This window comes from Dama dama, chromosome 3 (genome assembly GCF_033118175.1).
Source record: "Dama dama isolate Ldn47 chromosome 3, ASM3311817v1, whole genome shotgun sequence".
Classification (NCBI taxonomy): domain Eukaryota; kingdom Metazoa; phylum Chordata; class Mammalia; order Artiodactyla; family Cervidae; genus Dama; species Dama dama.
The window spans coordinates 26,985,698-27,012,109 of record NC_083683.1 but is presented as its reverse complement, the minus strand read 5'-3'; the positions used below and the strand labels follow the sequence as shown (position 1 = coordinate 27,012,109).

At 34.2% G+C, this 26,412-nt stretch overlaps 1 protein-coding gene across 5 annotated transcripts in view; it reads left to right on the top strand.

Moving 5' to 3' along the window:
- Positions 1–24,654, top strand: part of PPP1R12A (protein phosphatase 1 regulatory subunit 12A) — a 159,754-nt gene extending 135,100 nt beyond the window's left edge. For 4 of the 5 annotated variants that reach the window (XM_061125149.1, XM_061125130.1, XM_061125159.1 and 1 more), the window contains 7 exons: positions 1,743–1,808; positions 7,183–7,199; positions 8,437–8,572; positions 10,858–10,962; positions 16,963–17,010; positions 19,906–19,956; positions 22,448–24,654. In XM_061125149.1, the coding sequence (XP_060981132.1) occupies positions 1,743–1,808; positions 7,183–7,199; positions 8,437–8,572; positions 10,858–10,962; positions 16,963–17,010; positions 19,906–19,956; positions 22,448–22,534 (510 nt within the window). In that variant the 3' untranslated portion in view covers positions 22,535–24,654. Of the gene's footprint in view, positions 1–1,742; positions 1,809–7,182; positions 7,200–8,436; positions 8,573–10,857; positions 10,963–16,962; positions 17,011–19,133; positions 19,165–19,905; positions 19,957–22,447 lie in introns of all 5 variants that reach the window. The other variant, XM_061125140.1, reaches the window with a different exon arrangement.
- Positions 24,655–26,412: the final 1,758 nt, after the last annotated feature.

Here is a 26,412-nt window from a genome sequence, read left to right as displayed (position 1 = left end):
AAATAAGGACCATAAATTATGATTAGTTTTTTCTTTCAAGTCTCTTAAAAAATCAGTTACTCCTTCCATCTCTTTTTTTTCTTACAATTATTTTTTAATGAACTGGGTTATATTCCTGAAGTATAGTTTAACACATACATGTAGTTTTTTGTGTTTCCTATAAATTGGTAATTTGAGGTGTAGAAATGATCAGATTCTGGTTCAGTATTCTCTTGGCAGGGTGTTTTTTTCCTTTGTCAGGAAGTATGTGATGTCTGGTTGATTTTAATTGATTTCCCAGTAATATTTTAATAATAAAGCCTGTCAGTCTTAGCATCTTAGTAACTCTTACTACTTAAAAATTCTTACCTTTTTAATAACTTATATGTATTAGGTGTTTAGTAAGCAAAGCTTTTTTATACAGTATTTATTTTTCCTCAGTTTTATTTGGACCAGCTCTCCCTTCAAAACTCTACTTTCTAGAGTCATACACGTAACCAGCATTATAATGATTGTTCCTGAGATCTGTATAGGCAATAGTCATCTTTTTAATTTGACCTTGCATTGAATTGTATTCTAATCAGCCATCAGCACAAATATCCTTTCCTTTCCATAGCCACATGATTGAACCTGTATCAAACAGTTTACCAAAAGGGCTCTGTCAAAGAAAGGGTGGTGTATGGTTAGGCAAGTTATTATTTAGGTTTCGTTTTTTTTTTTTTTAGTTACCACTTTTCAAGAACTCTGAGCCTCCCCATTTTTTAAATTTTCAGTTCCTGTGTTCTTCCGTGAAACAGTAATGCGTAAAGACAACCAGTTCATATTGTGGAGTTAATACATTTGTATTAATAAATAATGCTAGTAGTAGCAGCATTGATTTCTCCTGTTTGCTTAGTAACTTCAAATACCATTTTTGCTAGATACCACGTGATAGGTTGTATAAAGATCCTCTATAATCCTGAGGACAATTCTGTAATGTTTTTATCCCCACTTTATGGATGAGGTAACTATGACTCAGAATTTTCTTTATTAAATTTACGCTAACTCACAGAGCTGAAAATAGCTGTACCAGCCTGAAATAGGATGATTTAGTCTTAAAGCCTGTTGTATTTTTATATTGAGCCTGAGCCAGATGCGTTGACTGTGTGTTTCCCTTTTCTTTTAGCCCTTTAAGGTTTATTGAGTTTTTAAGCCTTCCGATAGAATATTCCCATTGGCTGAATATAGGCTTTTAGCCTGTGTTTTCTATTTGGTGTGCTATAAATTCCCAAGAAATTGCTAGATAGCTAAACTACCTAAACATAATAGGATTGCTATATAAATCTTACCAAGCTTATAGAATAGAGCTTTCCTTACATAAGATAATGTTTCCTATTTTTGCTGCCTCATTATACTTGGGCAGCTAAATAGTATCTGTTTTGACTATTAAAGTACATGCAATAACATCACAATATAAAATTGAGTATCATATTTTCACATTAAACCTCCAGCATCCTCATCCCCAGTATGAATGTGTTTCTTAAATCAGAATGTTAGGTGAATGGTCTTTCCTCACTATGTATGCTAACCTAATTAGATTGTACTATGCGGATAAAACAGGCTTCCTATAAATGGGGTAGAAAAATGCCCACTTAGAAACCAGGTTTCCTTTCCTGTTATGTTTTCCCAAGTCATTTTAAATTAGAAAAGCCTTAATATATTTAAATATTAACTGTTTCAAAATTATCTTTACTTTTCTAAAATAAATTGATAATCTATTTTAGAGTGATGAAAATGAACAAGAACAACAATCAGACACAGAGGAGGGATCCAATAAGAAAGAAGTTCAGGTAATTAGCATTATTTTTTGTATTTAGAAATGTTTGTATTTTTAAGGATTGCTTTTTACTTTTGTTTATATTTATTCATGTAAGGCAATTACTGTATGCTGTACCTGCATGCTGGGGATAGACCATCAGTGGTTTTCTGGAATCAGGTGTGGAGGGACTAGAAAGGGTCACAAAGAGTATTTCAGAGACATTGGGAATGCTCTAGATCCTGATTGAGAGGGTTTTTTTGGGTATACACAACTGTCAAAACTCATCAGACTGTGTACTCTAAGTGGATCTAGTTTATTGTATGTATGTTAGCCTTCAAAGTTGAAAAGAAAAAATGAGAAAACAGGTTTCCACTGCTCTCCAAAAGTAGACTGTTCAGTAATCTTTTGTAAGCCACATAAAGCAAATTACCTTATAACACATCTTGCTAACGGTTGCATTGGGTAAATTAAGATAAATTGCAGTGCACACAGTCAAAAGCTATGGCAACTTCAACTAAGTGTAGTTCCCAGGAAGGAGCTTGGAGATGCCTCTGTTACTCCTTAACATGTTCTGCCTCTATAATGGCTTGCTGCAAAACACATTGAATGCTATTTTCACTTTTTGCCTTTAAGCAAGGACTACCTGTTACACCTTTGACCAAAGAAAAGTATCTAAAGGCTATCCAGAAGTAGCACATACCTTACCAGACCCAGATTTTAGTTTTGTTAACAGCGGAGGTATGTTCTGGAGAAGATAATAGGTCACTTTAACTTTCTTTACATTTGTTGAGAAATTTCGTGTCTCTAAATGACTTTTAGATTCTTTATCACTGCTGATCTTTCCAATAATCTTCAGGAAAAGTTTCCCTGCCCTTCAACCCCAGTACTGATTAAAGAAATTGAGGCAAGTTTGATTGACAAGTTTGCATAGCTATCAAATGACCAGGGTGTCTTCCCACTCGTTTTTTCCCCTTCTGTTCTCTAATGTTTGGCTCTGCACAAAGCTGACATACGTGGAAGAACTTCGTTACATGGGAGTAGATTGTACAATATGAGCTAGTCTTAATGTTTTAAATTGAACAGTGTCCAGCCTGAAATGGCATTCTGGTCATATTTTCTTCATTTTGGTTTGACATTCCTATGTAAAGCTGTTAAGATTACTTTTAGTTGTTGGGATTGACAATAATGTGAAGTGACCAGAAGTTGGTTCCCTGTACTAGGTGACTGTGGACATTACTCTTAGGACCAAGTTTGTGTATTTTGACCCAAAAGGTACTTTTTATTTTATCTTTAGGTAGCCAGACAAGTTGAAGAATCAGTTACTTCCAAGGGTGAATTTTTTGCAGGACAAGTTTTGTAATTTTAAAACCCTTTGCCTGTCAGTTGTCAGCACTTCCCCTTTCACCTATGTCTCTTGTTTATTATTTTCTGTAAACTTGTCCATCATCTTCCTTGCCCAGTGATACCCTATGAATTCTCATCTCTCAAGGAGAAACAGTGGACAGATAAACAAGAGTGAGGGAATTAGTAAACCATCTCCAGCTGACACTTCTCACCACCATATCACACAGATCCCCAGTCCCACCAGGCTGGGGTAGGAGGGGAAAGATTTTCTGGCTTCCAAACTTGTGGTTTTTTGAAGCATATTGATATATGTTATATTTAAGTCTTATTGTTAAAATTATATATGATATACATTGAGTAGAATATTGTTTTTATGAAAAAAAATTTCTTAGTTCCAAACAATTTAAGTAGTTTTTGTTCATTTTAAATAGAGCATTATTTAGATCTTGCTTTGTGCTAGCATTTTTTAATTTACAAGCAACACAACACTCAGCTTGAACTGGATTAAGCAAAGATAATTTACTGTATGTCAATTATATTATACAACCCTCTGTGTCAGCTTCATCCTCAGGCTGCTTTACAACATAGGACTGGAATTAGGTGATCAGTTTAGGCCAGACGAGGCCCTCCACTGAGATAGTTCAGCTGTTTTGCTGTGAATAGGGGCTGCATGCCACCTCACCTAAACTTAGTGACTGCCCTACCTTGAGAGAAGGGAGAGTAGAGGTTAAGACACGAACTTGTAGTGTCTTCCTCAATAGACTGGAACAGTGCTTCGACCAAGTGAGAGTTGCTCTCTTATGAAAATTTGTAGTGTCAGCCCTTGCTTTTCTGTGAAAAAGTATGATCAACCCAATTCTGTGCATTTTTGAAATAGTGTTATCACTACCTCAGAAGGGTGTTTTAGAACAAAACTTTTACTCAGTTTATAGAATCCAAGTTCACCAAATCAAAAAAATGACTTTGTGGCATATACTTTTTTGCTTCACGGAAAAGTAAGTTTTACGTTAACCAGAAAGTTGTTAAATTTTTTGAACTGCCTTTGAAACTACCTTCAGGATATAATTTTTTTGTTGTTGTTAGGATATAAATTTTTTAAAAATTAAAATAAAATTTGATCCAGAAAACAACTTGAATTACTTTATCATAGTGTGGTTCATTATTCCATAGATGGGGCTTATGTTGCTTAGGCTATTATGATTTGCTTTCATTAAACTATTGGATGGTAAAACCTCTACCATGTGAAGAACATTAGTAATAAATCAAAAATTTAAATAAGGAAGCATGGCAAGAAACTATGAAGAAAGGATTAATAGATTTGATTATTTAAACATGAAAAGCTAGAAAATTGCAAAAACATCTTTATTAAAATTGAGACACACTTGCTCACTTAAAAGTAAATAGTGTAGCCGTCTTTTATAACATTTAAAAGATCAATATTTGTACTATTTAAAAGACACAGTTAAAAAAAATTGGAAGCAGAATCCATGAAATTTATAAACATTACAAAAGAAGAAATACAAATGGCCAATAAACTTAAAATACATTTACTCTCTTTAATAACCAAAGACATAATAATACCAAAGTGAAATCGACAAAGGTTTGGCATGATTAGTTTTGAAATAGGCATTCTCATATAACAATTTGGGGCTATAATAAATTTATTTTCATGAGAGATCAGTTGAGCAACACAAATCTGAAGCCTTCAGAAAAAGTTCATGCCTCTTCACTTTTCAATTCCACTTCAAGAAATTTATTTCCAGTGAAATGACTTACGTGTGCAAGATAAGTCTAAAGTGTTAATAGCAGCATGGCTTTTGAAGCAAAATACTAAAAACTTTCAAAATGTCTACTAGTTTGGAATAGAGTAAATGTATTTGTATGGATAGATACTTTATGTGTTCACATAGATATGTATACAGAAAAGATTAACAGTAGTTATCTATGGCATTTGAGAGATGGGGAATTATAGAGGAACTTTGTTGTAGTATGGTATATGATCTTATGGTATTGTAGTCAGAAGAACTTAAGAGGATATTTTTACCTCAGAAAAACATTTTTAAAACACACGGGGGAAAAAAAACCACAGGGAGTCACAAGGACATTATGCTAAGTGAAATAAAACAGGTCACCAGAAAACACCTTCTGTATGATTCCACGGGCTTCCCTGTTGGCTCGGACAGTAAAGAATCTGCCTGCAATGCTGGAGACCCAGGTTCGATCTCCCAGGGTAGGGAAGATCCCCTGGAAAGGGGAATGGCAACCCACTCCAGCATTCTTGCCTGGAGAATTCCACGTACAGAGGAGTCTGGTGGGCTGTAGCTGATAAGGTCAAAAAGAGTCCGATAGAACTGACACGCTTGCGCTCTCACCAACGTATTCAAACTGGTGTATAACAGAGAGTAGAATTGTGGTTGCCAGGAGCTGGGAGTAGGAGGGTATGGAGATTTGTCTAGTGGGTATAAAATTAGTTTTGTAACATGAAAAAAGTTGTAGAGAGCTGTTACACAGTAGTGTGAATATAGTTAGCGTTACTGAACTATACTCTTAATTAAAAGTGACTTGGATGATTTTTTATGTGCTTTTTACTAAAATTTAAAAAAAATTTTCCATACCTGCTTGGGGAATTCAGATCCTGCATGCCACACAGCATGGCCAAAAACAAATATATATGTAACATAATCAATAATAGCACCATGACTTTTAAAGACAAAAAAATAGAATTTGAGTGATTTCTGTGACTACTAGAAGTTTTTATTTATTCTTAAAATTAAGTTAAACCAGTGAACCAGAGTTCAAACTGAGGCGAGAAGTGATGTTTTCATTCGATATGTATACATTTTATTTCACATGTGGATATTTTCCAGAATTTGAATAAATAACATCTTTTTGTTTGCTTCTGCTTTCTTTAATTGAGATATAATTGATATATAAAATATTGCACATTATTATTCAATATTTGTGTATTGTGAAGTGTTTAGTACAGTAAACATCCATCACCACGCATAGACACATAGATACAATTATTTTCTTGTGATAGGAACTTTCAAAATCTATTCTTTCAGCAGCTTATGGATTTGAATTATTGTGAAAATTGAAATTTAACTTCAAATTTGATAATTATTATAAAACTGAAGAATAAATCAATAAGGTAAAGCATTGCATTAAAAAAAAATGAGCAGCAAGTACAACATTGGTTTTGCAAAGGAAACCTAAATAGACTTTAGTGAGGCATCTTTAATCTGAATGAGACTCAAACAGTTCCAAAGGAACCCAGTGATTTCACAAGACATTTAAAGGTAAATATAATGGGAAAATTCAGATATCTAAAATTCAGAAATTAAGCCATTTCTGAATACTTTATAGGAAATTTTATGTTTCAATAGAAAGAGCTAAAGATGCTAATCCCCAAAAAAGTCTTTAACTCCACTGAGACTATTTTATCCTATTAATCATTTCACCATTTACATTAAGAAGAGTTTTGGAACTTCAGTATAGCATACCACTTGCTTGAGAAAATTATATGCCCTCATTGCTAAAGTTTGAAGGAATGTATAGCTGGATTTCCAGAAAATAAATTGTAAGCAAAATATGTATATACTGTTTTACATTAAATACTTTAGTATTCATTTGTTGGTCTCTCCTGTTATTACCTCAAAAACAGAAAAATGGGAAAGATAGTTGCTTTGAGATGTCACATAATAAACGTGCATTTCTTAATGTAAATATGTTACTTTCTCCTGCTAAGTGAATTGTAAGTTATGGGTATGTGTCTTAGTCTTTCTTTTTTTCCCTCCTAATTATAGTGTCATTTGTAGAAATTCACAAAATATGAATTTAAATTGAGAAATGTAATTGTATGGTATTGGACGAGTAGAAATATACGGTGACTTTGTTCTAGAATTTCTTTATAAAACAACCACATTGATGTTAAAGTGCATAGATTAGATATGTATTAGTTTATTAGTGTGAAAATAGTATTGAAGTTAAATTTTCTTGATTAATCAGTGAGTTACTTAAAGCATAAAAATTTAGCTACCCTTATGTTTTTCTCTTTTTAGACGGATTCCATTTCTAGGTACGTTTTACTTTTTTTTTTTGATTGATCTTTTTCTCATTTTATCCTTTCTAAAAATATGTTGCTAGATATTGATAAATTTTTTAAGTTGATAGAATTATTTTAGTAATAAAAAAATCTATAGATATTTAGATGACCTGATACGTGTTAATAACTTTCTTCATCAAAGCCTTTACTTCTAGTTCAATTGTTGTAGTAAGTTGCTAAGAAAGATTTTTTTCTCAAATCTTTGCAACAGGGATAGTTTTCTTAAGCTTACTAAGTTACTTCAACATTAACTATCTCATTATTCACATTAGAAGCCAATGAAATCCACCAAAAATTTATTTCATCAGGTACTCAGACTCTTCTCTCTTTATCTCTGCTTCAGATTAAAACAGAAAAAGCCAATGAAGACACTTTTAAAAAGTGTCATCTAGCTCAAATTGTTCAGTTTTTCAGAGAACCTCCACCAATTTATTAATACTTGAGTCTAATTTCTATTCCTCTTCTCTTGCCAATAATTGTTAACCAAAGCCTTGTAAAACCAAGGACAAATTTTTATATTCTGATGATTCTTTTGAATTGAAATGTGGAGGCATTAGCATTTATCAGAAAAAAACCAAATTCAGAACCAGATAATAAGAAGATCCTCATCTTCAAATGAGATACGTTCTTCTTCTTTAGGACAAACCTATTTCTGTTATCTCTCAGTATCTCCAAGGATTTGGTTCCAGGAATTTATCCCACCCACCCAACCCAGTGGGTTTCAAAATCCACAGATGTGCAAATACCCTATATAAAATGGCATAGTACTGTTGTTTATTACTCTGGATAGACTCTAGTTAATTCATCATCTACAATGTTACTAATTTTAAAATACAGTCATATGCCACTTAAAGGAAAAGTGCTACCAATTAAACTGTAATACACATCAGTTGTAAGCCATGTTCTGATTTCAGAGATGTTAAGATGTGAAAAAAATATAGGATTTAAAATTGTTGAAATTATCATGATGTAAAACCAGTTTTGACTTTGAGATATAGAGAATTTTGAACCACCTCCTGAAACAACAGAAGTTAGTATTAAAAATAACTTCCCGTTTATTTATTACATATCATGAAAGTTGATTAGATAACCGATAAAGGAGAATATTATCTACTATTTTGGAATATCTAGTTAAATATACTAGGATGCATGTTAATGTAAGTTGTGAACGCCTGTAATAAAGATTCTGACTTAAACTCGTCTTTTGAAGATACGAAGTCGGTCCCACATCGGCTGGTGACCGGTGTGATTCCTTGCTGGGTCGCTCCGGATCATACAGTTACTCAGAAGAAAGAAAGCCTTACAGTAGCAGGCTAGAAAAGGATGACTCAACTGACTTTAAAAAGGTACCTGGGTTATTCAGTTATATTTAATTAAAAATAATCTCTGTTGAGACTTTTATGTTTGGATATTACTCCTGGAAACTCATAATTAAAGCACTTTCTTAAAATGACTTAACTTTAATTTTTCAGTTTTTGGCGGTTAATGGTAAGTAGAATATGAATAGCTATTTGCTTGCCTTTTTAAAGGAAAGGGGAAAGTAACCAGGACCACCTGCACATTGATGTTTCTTAGGCCAGTCCTGTGGTTGAGCTGAAAGGGACATTGAGTAGATTTGGAGCAGAGGGGGTAGGGTGCATGTGTGTGTGTGAGAGAGAGAGCCATCTTTTCTTTATTTGTTACTAGGAAGCAGCCAAACAAAGAATATGGCTTTTCCCAAGAGAATATAATATTTCCTAGGTAACTGAAAACTTAACAATAGTTCAGGTGCTATCAAGGGTGAAACTAATTAAGAAATAAGTCCTGGAAACAAACCAATCTAGAATTCTGAAGATCAAGATTCTTCATATTTATAAACTTTGAATAAATCTAATGAAGTTGGTTGAAGGAAAAGGAAGGTTTGTAGTAATTGTACATGTCAGAGATATTTGGCAGCTATCTTTAAATTGCCCATTAAGAAAGTAAAATCAACAGAAGGAAGATAGGGGTCAGTTTACGTTAGGAATAAGATTCAGTCATTCGTTCAGTAAAGAACTGAACACTGAAGTGAACTCAGTAGTGAAGTTCTGCTTGTGGCCAGATACTGTCCCTGCTCTGATGAGTATCTTCCATGGAGTAGGCAGACAGACTTGATCATACAGTCATACAAATCAGTGGATAATTTCTAAATTTGAAACCGTTATCCTGAAGTAAAGACACAGTTTTATAAAAGTATATAGCAAAAGGAAGTGACAGGGTCTGAGGGTAGATTTCCTGTGGTACATACATATAGTGGAATATTACTCAGCCATAAAAAGGGGATGCATGTGAGTTTTAATGAGGTGGATGAACCTAGAGCTAATTATACAGAGTGAAATAAGTCAGAAAGAGAAAAACAATTATTCATATTAAGCATTTATATATGTGGGGTCTAGAAAGATGGTGCTGATGAAATTATTTGCAGGACAGCAATGGAGACACAGACATAGAGAACAGACTTAGGGTTTTGGAGAGTGGGTAGGGGAGGAGAAGGACAGGGTGGGGTGTATAGAGAGAGAAACGTGGAAGCGTACATTACCATATGTAAAATAGACAGCCAGTGGGAATCTGCTATGTGACTTGGGGAACTGAAATCAGGCTCTGTAACCACCTAGAGGGTGGGATGGGAGGGAGCTGGGAGGGCAACTCAAGAGGGAGGGGACATATTTATAACTGTGGCTGACTCATGTTGATATTTGGCAGAAACTAAGACAATTTTGTAAAGAAACTATCCTTCAGTTTTTTTTTTTAATTAATTTTTAACAAAAGAAGTAAAAGTTCAGCCAAGAACAGAAAGACAATTAGTAATCAACTGGCAAAATGGGAGAAAAAGATGTTTCAGATGGAATTACAAGCACATGGACCAGCCTGATGGTGGGAAGGTACATGATGTATTGAAGTAATTAAATTTTTGGTATGGCTGGTAGAGATTGTCATTTTGAAAATTTAATTCTTGCTGCTTTGTATAAAGTAGATTAGAAGGAGGTCAAGAGAGCAATTCTAGTAATGGAAATAGCTAGGTAAGAGATAAATGTAGCCATCTGTGGTTGTAATATTAGAGATGAGGGAAAAAGAAGTATAGTAGATTCAACGTAGAACACGAGTAGATTCAAGTGTTAAAAAAGTATTTAAGAAATCGGTCACTTTCCTTTTAACTTTAGTAAAAATAATACAAGTATAATGATAAATGCCACTGATGCTCCATCTCAGTGTCAGGAATTAAAGAGGGGATGATAGGCAGAAAAGCTCACAGACCCCAAATAAAGATCACAACGGCTCTTTATAACCTCACCTGTGGTCGCTGCACAGGTATGTGGTCCCTGTTTATCAGATAACTGAGTTTTTTAAATGGAAACTGAAATGTCATGGTTTTCAGTTTAGTCATAAGTTTTAAATCCTGGAACTAGTTTCTGAAGAATTTATATGGGACAAAGACACCTGCATAACCAAAAGTTTCTGCCTTGAGACCACAAAGCATTTAATGTATTTATTTAATAGCTCATGTGTTACATCAATCTTCCTGTTTTAACATTACAAAGTGATCACTGGGAAATCTTCTTAAAATAGTAAGAAAGCAGAAAAGTAATTTGTCCTTCTCCACTAATCCGTATAGCTTTACGAACAAATTCTAGCTGAGAATGAAAAGCTGAAGGCACAGCTGCATGACACGAACATGGAGCTGACAGATCTTAAGTTGCAGCTGGAGAAAGCCACCCAGGTTTGTGCCTTCTTTCCTCTTTGTTACTCTAGAGGTAATGGTTGTCATTTGTTTCATCTAAAAATTGCATGGTAATCTTCTCTTGTGTTCTGGATGTAAGTTTGGTTATTGATAATAGCTTATTTATTAATAAGGAATCAAGATAATACAACTTACTAGTAACTTTTATTTTTTTCTAATATAGAAGTATAGCCTTATGGTGGAAAGTCGAAGTATTTTTAAGCCTTTTAATATCTATGTTGTAGTACATGAAGGATTTTAAATGTTTATTTCCAACATACCAAATGTAGGAAAGCAATAAAGGCATCTGTACAGAATCTTGGGCTTCCCTGGGGGCTCAGTGGTAAAGAATCCACCTATCAGTGCAGGAGATGCAGGTTCAATTCCTGGATTCAGGAAGATCCCCTGGAGAAGAAAATGGCAACCCACTCCAGTATTCTTGCCTGGGAAATCCTGTGGGCAGGGGAGCCCTGGCAGGCTACAGTCCATGGGATCACAAAAACAGTCAGACACAACTTAGCAAATAACAGCAATAATTACAGTCTTCTTAAAGCCATAAAAAAGGTTTATAATAATTTTTATTCATTAAGAATGTTTACTGTTTAGTTAAAAAAAAAAAAAAAACTGATTTAATAATAATTCTGAAAGAAAATAACTACCTGGCAGAGATAATTTTAGAAAAGAAAACTTGGATAGCCAAGCAGAACTAGGCCTTAGATCATACACATCCTAGCCTTGTATATAGGATTTAGGATGTGTATGATCTAAGAATTGTTTCCCAAGCTGTTTTTTCGTAAAGCACTAGTTCTGGGAGATAGTAATAAGTGCTGTCTCCTCTTCTTCCTCCTCTTTCTTCTCCTGCTCCACTTCAAAACAAAAAAAGAAAAGAGCTTTGTGACCCATGTAACTGAGAAATACCATATATTCTGTATCTTGGAGATTTAGCAGGGCTGATTTATATGTTAAAGGCTGTAAGGAGTCTTATAAATTTTAAGGAAATCAACTTGTTTAATGTTAAACATAAGACTTTGTAGCATAAACACATTTCTACAGTAAATTTTTAGAATCTAGTTTGAAAGCAGTCATCTAGAACGGCATCTTCAGTTCTATAAATGAGACATTACTTTGACCAAAGACTCAGGTAATGGAAGTTTACTCTGAAGATACACAGAGAAATAATGTAGAACAAGAACACATTTCCTAGTGAGGTGTCATAAAGACTTGGAATGTCACATAAGTTTAAACTTGCTGGCTTACACTTAAGTCTCATGGTAAACTGGAATGTCATCATTCTTTAGGTTGCATTAATAGCTTAGTGAGCTGCCACAAAATATCATAACTAGTTCCCTGAAAATAGCTTTAGTTCTAGACATTTGGTCATAATGTTTTCTAAATAAAAATAACCATTGCTCCCTACTGTAGTATTCTGTCATTATGGTGACCCTGCTTACTGCCTTCTCTGTATGTTTCTCTGCTTTTCTGCCTACTCTGTTGTCATCTAATTCTTCCTATAAATTTCTCATTCAAACTCTACAGGAGAGGAGAACTGATAGAATTAGCCAGTTATCATCAGCGTGAAGCAGTCTCATTAGTGCCCATGGTTCTATTTGTATCCATTTCTTAGGACACTGAACAACTGTTGCAAGCTGTCTTTGGGTCAAGTACCAATTTCTGTTCCCATTGACTGTGGTCAGAAAAATAAGTCACTGAATTAGAGTATGAGATACCGAGTAAATATTCAAAATTAATATCTTAGTTGGAAACACTGCATAAATTTCATTTCAAAAATTTAGGGGTACATGTAAAAATAAAAGTGACAGAATGTTAAGCTTTTTTTTCAACTTTATTGAGTTATTTACCCTGACTATTTAAGTCTACTGTGAATCTGTGTATTTTTTTAAACATTTCTTCGATAACTATTTATGAATACACATATAGTGGAAGTTTTGATTGCACTGAAAAATTCTAGTAGTTGCATGGAATTTTTCCAAGGAAAACAATCATCTTACTAAGAATTAATCTTGAAATAGTAGATTGTGGACAAAATTTTTTTATAAAATTCAGCAATCATTGGCTGATATGTTTAGCAAGCTAGGAAAAAACAGAATTGGAAATTCCTTAGTGGTCCAGTGGTTGAGCCTCCACACTTTAACTGCTGCGGGCCCAGGTTCGATCACTGGTCGGGAAGCTGAGATCCTATAAGCTGCACAGCATGACCAGAAAAGAAGAAAGGAATTAAGCTTGACGTTTAGGTCTGTTTCATAGTTTTCTGCCAAGGACTATAGAATCGTTGAATCCTGCCTTAGTCCAGCCACCCTGCTCCCTATACAGTCCCCAAGGGAGCAAAATAGGCTAATTTGCCAGAAACCAGTTGATGAATAAATATCAATTCACAAGGTCTACTAAATGTGATTTTAACAGCTTTAACTGGAATATTTACCAAAAAAAATTAAAGTTGTTTTTTTTAACCTAAAATATTAGCACATGAATCATAAAATTGTTGAACTGTCCCTATATGAAAAAAAAAACAATAAATTGCTAATTTTCCATTTAACATTTTATTAATTTGTATGTATTTGACACTGTTCCAGCAATTTTTAATTTCTTTCAGTTGTTGTTTAATGTCTTTTTAACATTTTACAATCTTTTTAGCATTTTACTATTCATTTGCACTTGCTTAAGTGGCATATTTAGCCTTTGTTTTTCTAGCAATTAAAATAAAAGTTTAAAGACATCATAAGTATATCAGAATTGTTAGAAACAGTCTCATCTTATTTGTAATTCTGAATTTGAGTTTTAATAATAAGCAACTGGAATACCTAACTTTTCTTTTCCCAGAAAGAGTAAGCACAAAAAAAAAACCCAAAAAACATGTAAACAACAGACTAAGAATTCCCTGGAGGTCCAGCGGTTAGAACTCTGCACTTGTATTACCAAGGGCCTGCGTTTGATCCCTGGTTGAGGAACTTAAGATCCCATCGGCTGGGCGGTGTTGGTTGCTCCCCCCTAAAAATCAGTTGTATGGGGACTTCCCTGGCAATCCAGTGGTTAGGACTGTGCTCTTCCACTGCAGTGGACACAGGTCCAGTCCCTGGTCAGAGAGCTAAGATACCACATGCTGCATGGTGCAGCCAAAAGTCTTTTTAGTTAAAATTTAAAATATATAAAAATAACTAAAACAACAGATTGGATCACCATGATTGTTGTTGTTGAGTCGTTAAGTCATGACCTTTATGACCCCATGGACTGCAGCACACCAGGCTCCCCTGCCCCTTCACTGTCTCCCAGAGTTTGCTCAGATGTATGTCCGTTGAGTCGGTGACACCATCTAACTATCTCGTTCTGTGCTGCCCTCTTGGCCTTTGCCTTCAGTCTTTCTCGTGTATGTATCTTCACCAGTGAGTTGGCTCTTGAGGTCAGGTGCCCAAAGTGTTGGCGCTTCAACATCAGTCCTTCCAGTGATTATTCAGGATTGGTTTTCTTTATGATTGACTAGTTTGATCTCCTTGCTGTCCAGGGGACTCTGAGGAGTCTTCTCCAACACCAGGTTCAAAAGCATCAATTCTTTGGCACTTAGCCTTCTTTCTGGTCCAGCTCTCACATCCATACGTGAGTACTATAAAAACCGTAGCTTTGACTGTACGGACTTTGTGGGCAAAGTGATGTCTCTGCTTTTTAATATGCTGTCTAGATTTGTCATAGCTTTCCTTCCAAGGAGCAAATGTCTTTTGATATCATGGCTGCAATCACTGCCCTCAGTGATGTTGGAGCCCAAGAAAATAAAATCTGTCACTCTCCAACTTTCCTCATCTATTTGCAATGAAGTGATGAGACCAAATGCCATGGTCTTAGTTTTTTGAATGTTGCATTTTAAGCTGTTTTTCACTCTTTTCTTTCACCCTCATCAAGGGGCTCTTTAGTTCCTCTTCACTTTCTGCCATTAGAGTACTATCATCTGCATATCTAACATTGTTGATATTTCTTCTGGCAGTCTTAATTCCAGCTTGTTACTCATCCAGCACAGCATTTTGCTTGATGTACTCTGCATATAAGTTAAATAAGCAAAGTGACCATTTGAATTCCCAATTTACAGCCAGTCCATTGTTCCATGTCTGGTTCTAACTATTGCTTGACTGGCTTCCCAGTTTCTCAGGAGACAGATAACGACAGTCTGGTATTCCCATTTTTTTAATGAATTTTCCACAGCTGATGTGATCCACACAAAGGCTTTTGCATAGTCAATTAAACTATTAGTAATTGCCCTCTGCTCTTCCCTAGTAGCATATTGGACATCTTCCGACCTGTGTGCATACGTAAGTGCTCAGTCGTGTCCAGCTCTTTGTGACCCCACAGATTGTAGCCCACCAGGCACCTCTGTTGACGCGATTCTCCAGGCAAGAATATCAGAGTGGGTTACCGTTTCCTTCTTCAGATCTTCCCGACCCAGGGATCAAACTCATGTCTCCAGCGTCTCCTGCACTGGCAAGTGGATTCTTTACCACTGAGCCACCTGGGAATCACTCTTCCAACCTGTGGAGGCTTATCTTCCAGTGTCATGTCTTTTTTGTCTTTTCATACTGTTCGTGAGGTTCTCACGACAAGAATACTGGAGTGGTCCCTCCTCCAGTGGACCACATTTTATCAGACCTCTTCACTGTGACCTGTCTGTCTTGAGTGGCCCTGCACAGCATAGCATGCTTCATCGCTTCATTGAGTTACACAAGCCCCTTCACAATGACAAGGCTGTGATCTGTGAAGGGGAGACAGCCATGATTAGATCTTTATTTATGTACTATAACTATAAAAAAGAAATTTTGCAAGAAGGATCAAAGAGTAACTGCTTTACAAAACCTGATGGTACAAAAATATGAATGTTGAAAGAATTGACAGAAGAGAAAATTATATTAAATGTTTTTGAATTGCCAGATTAATGAAGTTGTGCTTAATCACAATGAACTGTTTGTGTGTGTGTGTATATATAGTTTTTTAAAGGATATTTTGTGGTTAATGACCGTAAAAGAGCATTCTTATTAAGTAGTTAGCAAAAACTGTTGCTTGGTAAATTTTTTAAATTGGTTATTCAGCACATCTGGGGGATGAACCTTTTGATGAATTCATTTTCAATAAATTGAACAGGAATCCCAAGGGAAATGTGTGAACAGAGGTCATTGTAAATAAAAACTAAGCACTTGCTTTTTTCCTATCACTGTGCTCAGTACCCACATGCACAGCTCCCTGGTTTTGAGTGCAACATGTGGCTTAAAGCCCCAAAGGTCCTTTTCATCTCGAGATCTCTCTAGTTGACTGTATAATACAGGAAGCAGAAGAAAGAAAAATGAGACCTGAGCTTGCCAGGAAGAGAAAAGCTATATAGCTGGGATTTCTTATAAGTGACAAGAGATGTGATCCTTCTTACCAATTTTGGAACATGGATGATTAGAAAAGAAAACTTTAGAGAAAAAGCTAGCAAGACTAAGAGAGCCATGAGAGAGGGGAAGAGGCCAGTTTACAGGTCAGACTGCATGGGTATAGAGGCACACCATCTGGTCCAGACTGCATTTCAGTCAGGGTCCTGGAATCTGAGCATTCGGGTCAGCCTCTCTTCACTGTGATGTAGTCAGAGAGAGAGCTTGAGGACGGGAGGGAAGACTGGGGCTTTTTTGGCTTTGTGCCCAATAGTCACCCATCCTTGCTCCCGGCTTAACTGTAAAGACTTGAGGGAAAATGATACCTAGAGGATGTCCAAGCATTCCTCTAATAAATCTTTGTTTTAATTTCGGTACAAATTCTGTTTTCTCTTTTCTTTACTCACACTGTATCTTTACTCCTCCTGAATAGCATTACAAGAACAGAGGCGCATGGCAGGCTACAGTCCACGGGGGCATAAGGAGTCAGATGCACGCGCGCGCACACACAGCACAGACACACATTGCTGTGATCCTCTGCCCTCCCCCATCCTTACTGCACTTACATCTCCTTGTGTTTCTTACCTCCTTACAGAGACAAGAAAGATTCGCTGATAGGTCACTATTAGAAATGGAAAAAAGGGTAAGTGTTGATCTTAATGAATAAATAATCATTTTCCCCCTTTATTTTTTGTATAAGCAATAGGTTTTCTTTAGTTTTGTTTTTATGGACGGTAGTTTTAATTAGTTTAAATTGATATTTATTAATTAGATTATGAATGTCTTCTAGCTTATCTTCTTTATAAAGTATTACAGGGTAAAATTACCTTGTTAAATAAAATTTAATTTACTGTGTTATTCTTTTAATGTACCAAAAAACATATCTTGTCTTCATTCTGAAACATACACATTGTGGTAGGGAGTCTGATATTTTTTTAAATGCCATTTATCTCTCTGATTGTCTGTGGTGATACACTTAAAACACATTAATCATATAAATATTTGGTTTAATTCTTTGCAAAAATAAAATACTTCCATTATTAAAGTTTTTAAAGGTATGGAGACCAAATTTTTTAATTCTTTTTAAAGTTAATTTAATAATATTTGATTTTGAGTTTAAATATTTAACTTAAGTAGGCTCTTTTAAACCAAAAAATTAGTATAAGAAAATCCTTTTACCATTTTATGTCTTTCTCTGGTTTCTTGTCTGGCCATGATATATTCACTTGTATTTTTCTCCCTTTATTATTACTATTATTGCTCAGGGATCTGGCAGTGGGCATAGGAATAACTGCACAAGTTTAGTCTGAACAGTTGAAGATGTATATAAATGATCAAAAGTAAATGGAAAAATACTTAAAGAGTACCTGTAATACTACTGAGCAGTGGCTAGATTTTCAAGGTTTCAGCCGCAGAAGAAATTACATACTGTGGAGCTGTGATCTCTAGATCAAAGAGAGTCAAGAGTACTTGGTATATTTTCTTCCATTCCATTTCAAAAATAGCCAATTTACCTTTTTAATCCCCCAAAAAAGGAGAAAAGTGATATAAATGCAGAATAATAGACAAAAAGTTATCTATGTCATTTACTAAATTGTAATGTGTAATAACTACTAGTTTTATTATGATTTCATCAGGTTTTAGAAATCGTTGTTCTAGGCTTTTTAAAAACCTATTGATCTAACTTGTAATTGCTAAATTTTAGAATCAATTATTATATTAAATGTAATGTTATTACATCACAGTATAATGTATAGAATTTTATATCCAAGATATGTAGAAATAGTAAAGAATTGTTTTCAGTTCTCCTTTATCCATACTAATAGTTGGGGTGAAAGACAGAGATTACCATATACTTAAAATATTATTTGTTTTTGAGATAGTCACATTTATATTTCATTTTTTGTGAAAATGTGAAAAATTTTAGCAAAACATGAAAGTTAAAATCTCCCTATCATGCAGAGATAAGTTATATTTTTCATCTAGGCTTATGCACTTAAATAATATCCCCATGTTCATATTCTGACATTCCCACCTGACCTTCTTCTTTTTCTGCCTGTCAAATGCAGATAAATTACAAAGCAGTTAATCTGTTCTCAGTTTAACAGATGTTGGTAGTCACAGTACTAATAATAACTGCTAACTTTTATTTAGCACTGTCTTACATACCAGGCAGGCACTGAATTAAGCACTTTATATGCATTTTTTTCTCTTAACCATATTTTTAAATGGTAGTAAGTTTCTCAGATATAAGAAATTGCCTGCAACTTTACAGTTGGCAGTTTGACAATTCAATATAGTGTTCTTGTCTTGCTTTGCCACTAATTAGTTAAAATCTTGAAGACACATAATAAAATTAAGGCTGATGAGGGTGTTCCCCATCAGCTGGAAGAAATATTCTATTGCTGATATTGCACAAAGTTATGAGGATCAAATATTACATGTCCTGGTATTCTGAGAAGTGCGGTGGTTTTTATGAATGGGTTGTGGCTGTACTGTTAACTAGGAGAAAGTTCTTTTTATCAAAAATAACATTTTTGTCTACCTAATAATGTTTAAACATGCTAATATAATAGAAAAACATACTTATAAGCCTATGAATAGGATTCCATCTGTTTTTTAAAATCACATACTCTAAAAATCTTAACATTTACAGTAAATTTACTGCTTTACTAAGTATCAGCATTAATTATTAATCTGGGAAAGAATGTCTTGGAAATAGTGTCAATGTGATTAAACTAAATTTAAATGGTTTGTATCTGAAAGGTGACCGGCAAGAGTCAGTATCTTCGCGGCGGTATGACCTAACCAAAGTTTTAAGCACATTAATTACTGCTGCTTGCTTCTTGCATAACACCCTAGAATGCTTATTATTTAAGGGAGAATAAAAGTGCACACTGCAGTAATATACTGTATGTTGCCTTTGCCTGTCACTCTTTGAAATGAAGTGGTTTAAAATAAATGCTATAATTGCTTCTTTATTAGATTCACTGCATTAATGCTACACAGAGTATAAAACTAAATACAAAGCTCTAAAGTCGACTGGACAAATTATGACTGGTAAACATTGTGGGTGGAGGAATAACCATCTTTTAGACCATTTTGAAATTTTAAAATACACATACTTTGGTCACGTTTGCTTCTTGCTTTTTCTGCTTCTTATCACTGTAGAGTAATTGCATCTCTGTGTGAGTTTTTGCTTTTTTCTTTTCTGTGCAGTCTTCAGTCTTAAGTATCAGTTTCCTCTATCCCTAGTTTTATGTAAACTAAAAACAGTTTGAACATGTTATGTGGCATTTTACCAGAAGGTCAAAGCTTTAAAGAAAGAGCTTATAGGAAGTAATAAAGTAATGATCTTCATATTTATTTCTCTCAAATTTTGGAAAGCTCTTTACACATCACCGCCATCACATCTTTTTCTACACTGCTCCTGATTTGATTTTTTATTCTAAATTGTCACTGTTTCACAATTTAGAAGAAAATTTAAGAGTATAATAATTAATTATATCAGTAACATTAATACCTTAAATTCATCTAGGAACGAAGAGCTCTAGAAAGAAGAATATCTGAAATGGAAGAAGAGCTCAAAGTAAGTAAACAGTGCTGTGGTATAAACTCAAATTTCACAATACTAGTATAGATACTATGTTTATTCATTGTTCTTAAAGTTGCTTATGCAGTTTGTGAGTTATCTACGTCTTGTGCTTCTATTTCTTCCTAAAGTCAGGTTTTAGGTGAGCTAGAAAAGTATTTAAAACTCAAATTCTTTTGGTAATCTGTTTTTATGGCACTTTTGATGTTCAGGTATAGAATAAATAAGATGATATTGACTAAGACTTGGGATGTATCATTTATTCTTTACATTTCAAATATTTTGTTCACTGGGGAGAAAATGGTGAATGGGGATCATGCAAAAATGTTCTTTGAAAATGAAGGACATTAGATTAGTGGACAGAGGTACAGCTTATTGAACTCTGCATCACCTGTGAAAATAGATTGGTTTTGAATATTGGAAGGTACGTTCTTTGCAGGAAGAAAAGAATAATATAATTAATTGATTACCTCTTATTACATTGGCTTGTATAAAATAATCATATTATAAATTAATGAACTAATGCAGAGGATATTATGCCCATAGAATTAGAATTTTAAGATTTAAATGTTTCTCTATTGAATTATTTGGTTTCTTAATAGAACATTATTGAATAGCTTTGGAGAAAATTTTTTTGGATTTTGTTTGTATATTTTGTTTGCTAAGGGATTTTAGAACTGCACTGTTTACTTATATAAATTTCATGGAATATTCTCTTAAGACTCTTAATTTTTTCTTCTTATATTTGTTGCCTATGATTCTTTATATTTTCATTGTACTCTTCCACTTTCTTATTTTTTATTTTCTATTTCTTTATGTTCTGATTCCTGCAGAATCTGCACCAAATAAAGCAAATTCAAACTCTGAGAGAGTTAAATGAGCGACTGCTGACTGAGAATAGGGCCTTGACAAGAGTGGTAGCCAAGCGCTCAGGGTTCTGTAGGCAACTGCAGTCTGTGAATCTATAATTTGTAGTTTCATCATTTCTTCTTAGTAGAGCCAGGCAGGTGTTTTTGTATTAGTAAGCGTGTCTTGAGCTCACTTTTACAAATTAATGCCATTGTGTCTGGAACTTGTCGTGTAACTGTTTAATTGTGCATGGCTTCTCAGAATGTTAGAAAGTGTTACTAATTGTGTATTGTGACTGATAAACTGCAGTAAACTAAGGGAATGATCTCAGCATTTAGGTAAGAGACTTACCCGCACTTTTACAAAGCTTGTGCACATTTTTGGCTCTACAAATTTTTTAGCACTTAAAAACATGACTTTAAAATTCTTTACTAGAAAATGGAACACAAACAGTGTAACATGTATTTTATATATAATTAATATATGTGGAAGCTGAAGATTAAACATGAATTATCTGCTTTTCAAAATAATGTCATTTCAGTCAGAACCATCTTAATTAATATTACTCAGTTCTCTATTCTAGAGGTATCCTAATAGATAAACTTCAGATTACTGTATTTTATATCCATACATTCTGAGCACAGGTTAAGAATTGATTGGTTCCACATAAAATTAAACTTCTCATGAAGATTTTGCATAAGATAGTTTTGCAAGTAGTTTTACTTTTATCTAAATACATAACCTAGTACATTTTGAAAGCTGAGGAAAGAGACCTAATTATCTTGGAAAGTATGTTTTAATGTCCAAAATAGAAGCTATTCCATTTCCTATCAAATCTGGCAGAGCACATGTCACTTAAATCATTCTTAGTAGAGAACCCAGTTGACTTACGGTATTTCCACCCCCTCCTTCACTTTGTCTATAAAAAAAACTTACACGTTTTCAGGTGTAAGGGTGTGTGTTTCTGTTTACTCCAAACACTAGTAGTATTTTTTATGCTTGGATATTTTAAGACATTCAGGCTTATTACTTTGGCTTGTAAATTATTTTAGTCTAATGATAGTAGTAATTGCTTTATTATCATTTAATTGAGCACCTATCTTGGATCAAACATTATGTACTAGGCATTTAAACTTAATACAAGGTAAATTATTTAAGGAATTTTAATAATTTAAAACAAGTCTGACTCCCTCAAAACTTCCCTAAATAGTTGGGTTTTCTTGTGGAGTAACAGTGTGGCTTGAGGTCTGACATAAAACAAAGCAAAAGGCCTTAATTTAGGCTAACAGAAACTCTTAAAGGAATTCCCTTTAAGACCTATCGTAACATAAAAACAGTCTTCCTTTCCTTGGCTGCTCTAATATGGTATGCTTGTGAGTCATGATGTCAAATGATTTAGTACATTTCAGTTGATAACTTTGGGAGAATAAACCTTTCATTTCATCATTTATTAAACTAATTAGCTTCACAAATTGTGGGGAGGGACCTCTTTCTTCCTGATAAATGTTTTAGTCATTAGAAGTATATATAACTGACAAAGCTTGTTCATGTGTCTTGTGGTAAAAACATAACATTTAAAGAGGAACACTTTAATCTCATTATTGAATTCAAACTTTTTCTTATATTTTTCCTCTCACAGATGTTACCAGACCTGAAAGCAGACAACCAGAGGCTAAAAGATGAAAATGGGGCCTTGATCAGAGTTATAAGCAAACTTTCCAAATAAAAAAAAGCAGCAAGTAATGGAATTGCACATATTAGTAACCCAGTGGACCATAATTGACCGTCACTGGAAGCCTGGGAAGAATCCTTGGAGACTGTCATTTTTGGATATCCTGCCAAATGCCCTCTTATCTAGGAGTTTTGTTTAATTTTCTGTTTTTTTTTTTTTTTTTTTTTTCTTGTATCAAGACCATTGTTTCATGTTAATGCAGCTGCTGAGAAGAATTTTTTTTATGACTGAGAAAACTTGTTTACAGCTCCAGCATATAAGGAAAGTGTTCAAGGCCAGATATGCCTCAGATATTTAACCAGTAAGCCTTAGTTGTACATAAATATTTTTGTGTCAACAAAAACTCAGCTCTCACAGAAGACAGTTATTCAGCATTTTTTGATGTGCCACTGTTTCCAGTTTTTCAATATTTAATTTTATTTTATTTTGGTTTTTTTTGGTTTTTTTTTTTTTTTGCTTTACATCTAAGTTTGGGTTTGTATCTTTTCCTTCTAACTCTTCATGTGGCAGACTATCTGTCGTCTCACAGCTTTCTCATTTACAGAAAAGAACACTTGCTTCTCTGAAATCATTGTCATATATTAGGCTAATACTGTTGTCCCCACCTGGAACTGAATTGCTTGGTGGAACATTTGCTTTCACTGTTTGTGCAATATGCATTTATTCCTTTTATGAATGCTTTAAAGTCCATTGAGATTAGATTCTTTTAAGTCCTATTTTCTGCCTTCATTGGTCACTTTTTGTTTTTGTTTGTTTTTTATTATTGTAGTATAAGATGTTAGGTTCTGTAATCTTCACATTCATTTTAGCAGGTACTGAGTGATGCTGTATATATAAATAAGTGTACTGTTTGATTTTTAGTCCACCACATGGCATGCTTGACTATTATTTCAAATGTCTGTTAATGCAAAGTAGGCTACTCCATAATAGTGTTAAGAACAAAATTTACTAACAAAGTGATATAAAGACTTAAATTAACACATTATGTGGAGCCCTATCTTTACAAAAGTTTTCTACTGTAAAATGCTTTTACTTTTATTTGCAGTTTTCATTTGATAGTATTCAACCATAATTAAAGTTGCATAAGATAATTGCTTCACATTTCACATACCTATATTTATCTGAGTGCTGTCTAAAACTGTTGTGCTAGCCAAAGTAATGCTATGAAATCATTTGCAGACTTAACCCGTGAGTTCGTGTTAAATGCACTGTTATTGCCATGTGAAGAGGCATTGACTTTGATACCACCATCATGTTCAGACCATTTTATACATTTCAGTGGCCTTTTTTTAAAAAAAAAAAAAAAAAGAAGAAGAAAGAAAAGCAAAAAAAAGTGAAGATGGCATTTATTTGGACAAATAGCTTTTATATTTTCATTAAACCATGCAAAAAGTACTATATCTTTCTGGCACATAACTGTCTCCTTAACCACTGAACAGTTCAGCCATTTGAATAAATTGTACATTGTAAAGCTTATAGTAGCTAATTGTATTATTGATTGTATTGTATACTATATTAAATGTGAATTTGTACCCCTTCATTTTAAAAGGTCATTGTGTTCTACTGCCTATTTTAGATTACTTTGGGGTTGGGAAAGGGTGTTTTGGTAAGCAGGATTTTAAGTCCTCTCTTGATTGGTTTTATGAAGATATAAGGTTATGCTCTTACTACCAAGCTCAGGATTCTTGATTTTAAAGGTACAAGGATAGTTGTGGGAATTTTATTTTTGGTTACATTTGAACTGTATGAATGGTGGGTCTGAATATAGAGAATTTCCATGGTCTTACGTGGACGTAAAACATACAGATAATTGATCAGTTTGAGTGACTGCAACATATTCTGGTTGCACAACAGTTAGGCATGCTAAGGATTATATTTGTGAAGTTTGGATGCCTGTGAAGAATGATTAAATACGTGTTTCTAATATTTTAGTGTTTTGTATTTAGGTTATTTATTCTTTGTATCTAAAACTGAACAGCTACTGTGCTATATTGATTTTATTGGTAGTATTGAGCAGACCTTGTTTCTGCATGAAACTAGTTGCAAAACCCACTATTTTGGAAATAAAAATGTATTTTGACATATACAAATAAAATGAATAAAACTATTTTAAATGTGTGAACTTTTACTGAAGACATTTAATAACTTTGTTCTGAGATATTTAAATTCTGCATGGGTATCTTCACTAACTGCTTTACTTGGATTCCATTGGAATACTTTTTGAAATTGTAATATTGTGATAACTTGCACAACATTGTACATGCACATCTGTAAATTTAAGCTTAATTGCCATATTTATGCAATCTGTGTATCAATTTGAACAAATGTTTATATATTTTACATAAAGCTATCTGTGTGCAGAATCTGAGAACTAGTTTTTTTATGATAAGTGGGTAAAGAATAACGATGAAAGTGAGTTTCAAGATAGTAGCTTTGTAAGCGTAAGACTTCATTTACCTAAGTATTTCGTGGCTTCTAAATTAAACCTGTGCTTTTTCTTAATTGCAGACATAGACTTGGGAATACATATAAAGATAATATTCCATTGAAATGTAAAGTAGTAAATCATTCTCCAACCTAGAACTGTCCTAAATTTCAACCCCAATCTAACTATACATCTATAAGTAGATAAGAGACATTTCTGATTTGGGAACTTTGGTAGAGGACTTGCAGTGGTAAAGCCTGTGTTTAACAAATTAATACAGCAAGACTTGAGTTCTCTTGTTTCCACTTCCAGTACTTTCCCTGTGCATGCTTACAGAATGATAGATATTCCTGTTGTTTTTCCTGCATACAGAAAAGAATTTCACGTGCAAATACATCAAACCAAATGCAAAATGGCTATAGAACTATCTAGGAGAGTATTCATATCAAAAGTAAAGTAGATATTCACTAATTCATTAGGCTGCCTTATTTGTTTGCTTAAGGGTTTATTTGTTCAGTTGCTCAGTCGTGTCCAACTCTGCGATCCCATGGGCTGCGGTACACCAGGCTTCCCTGTCCATCATCAACTCCCGAAGCTTGCTCAAGCCCATGTCCATCAAATCAGTGATGCCATCCAACCATCTCCTCCTCTGTCATCCCCTCCTCTGTCATCCCCTTCTCCTCCTAAGGGTTTGTTACCACTTAGTCTTTCCTGGCAAATCTGAGACAGTCATGACTCCCAGTGTCAGCACTGGTGAGTGGTGTAAAAATCAAACATCCAGAGGTCAAATTGTTTCCAAACTAGTACACTGTATTTCCCTTAAGAAATAACAGCCTTGTAGGTTGTCCTCCACTTTGTCATTATAAGCAGAATACAGAACTAACTCTGACCAGTTTTTAACAATCCATTAGTTATATCTTGCTAGAGAAAACCTTTGGTTGCAAAGATGAAAGCTGACTGATAAGCAGTCTTTTCTGTGATGTTCTGTGTTTTACACTGTGTGTGGTCTCTGTCAGAGTGTGCCTATGAGAGTTGTCCAAAAAGGGTTGGGTATAGAATGAAGTACTTATTTTCCTGTTAAATATCTTTAAGTAGCTAAGTACGTTTCTTGACTTTCATTTTAAAAAGGTTCTCAGGTTATGTGCTGTGAAACAACAGAGTGCTTTCTCTGGTGTCATGTTGCTGCTCCAAGCCCACCAGATGATCAGATTACAAAGTGATGAATTTAAAAACATAGGAGCCAGAAGTTTAAAATTCTATAATAAAATGACATAAATAATTCTTACTACTGTAACGTAAAACTTTACAAAAGTTTTCTAAAGTATATTAGAAGTAGGCATTTTTGAGCCAGGTTGTCCTAACTTGTCATTGCTTAAATTTCAGTAAACATACAGGTTACAGAAATTAACTCTTAATTAATTTTAAAAAGCTGAAGAGGAAAAGAAAG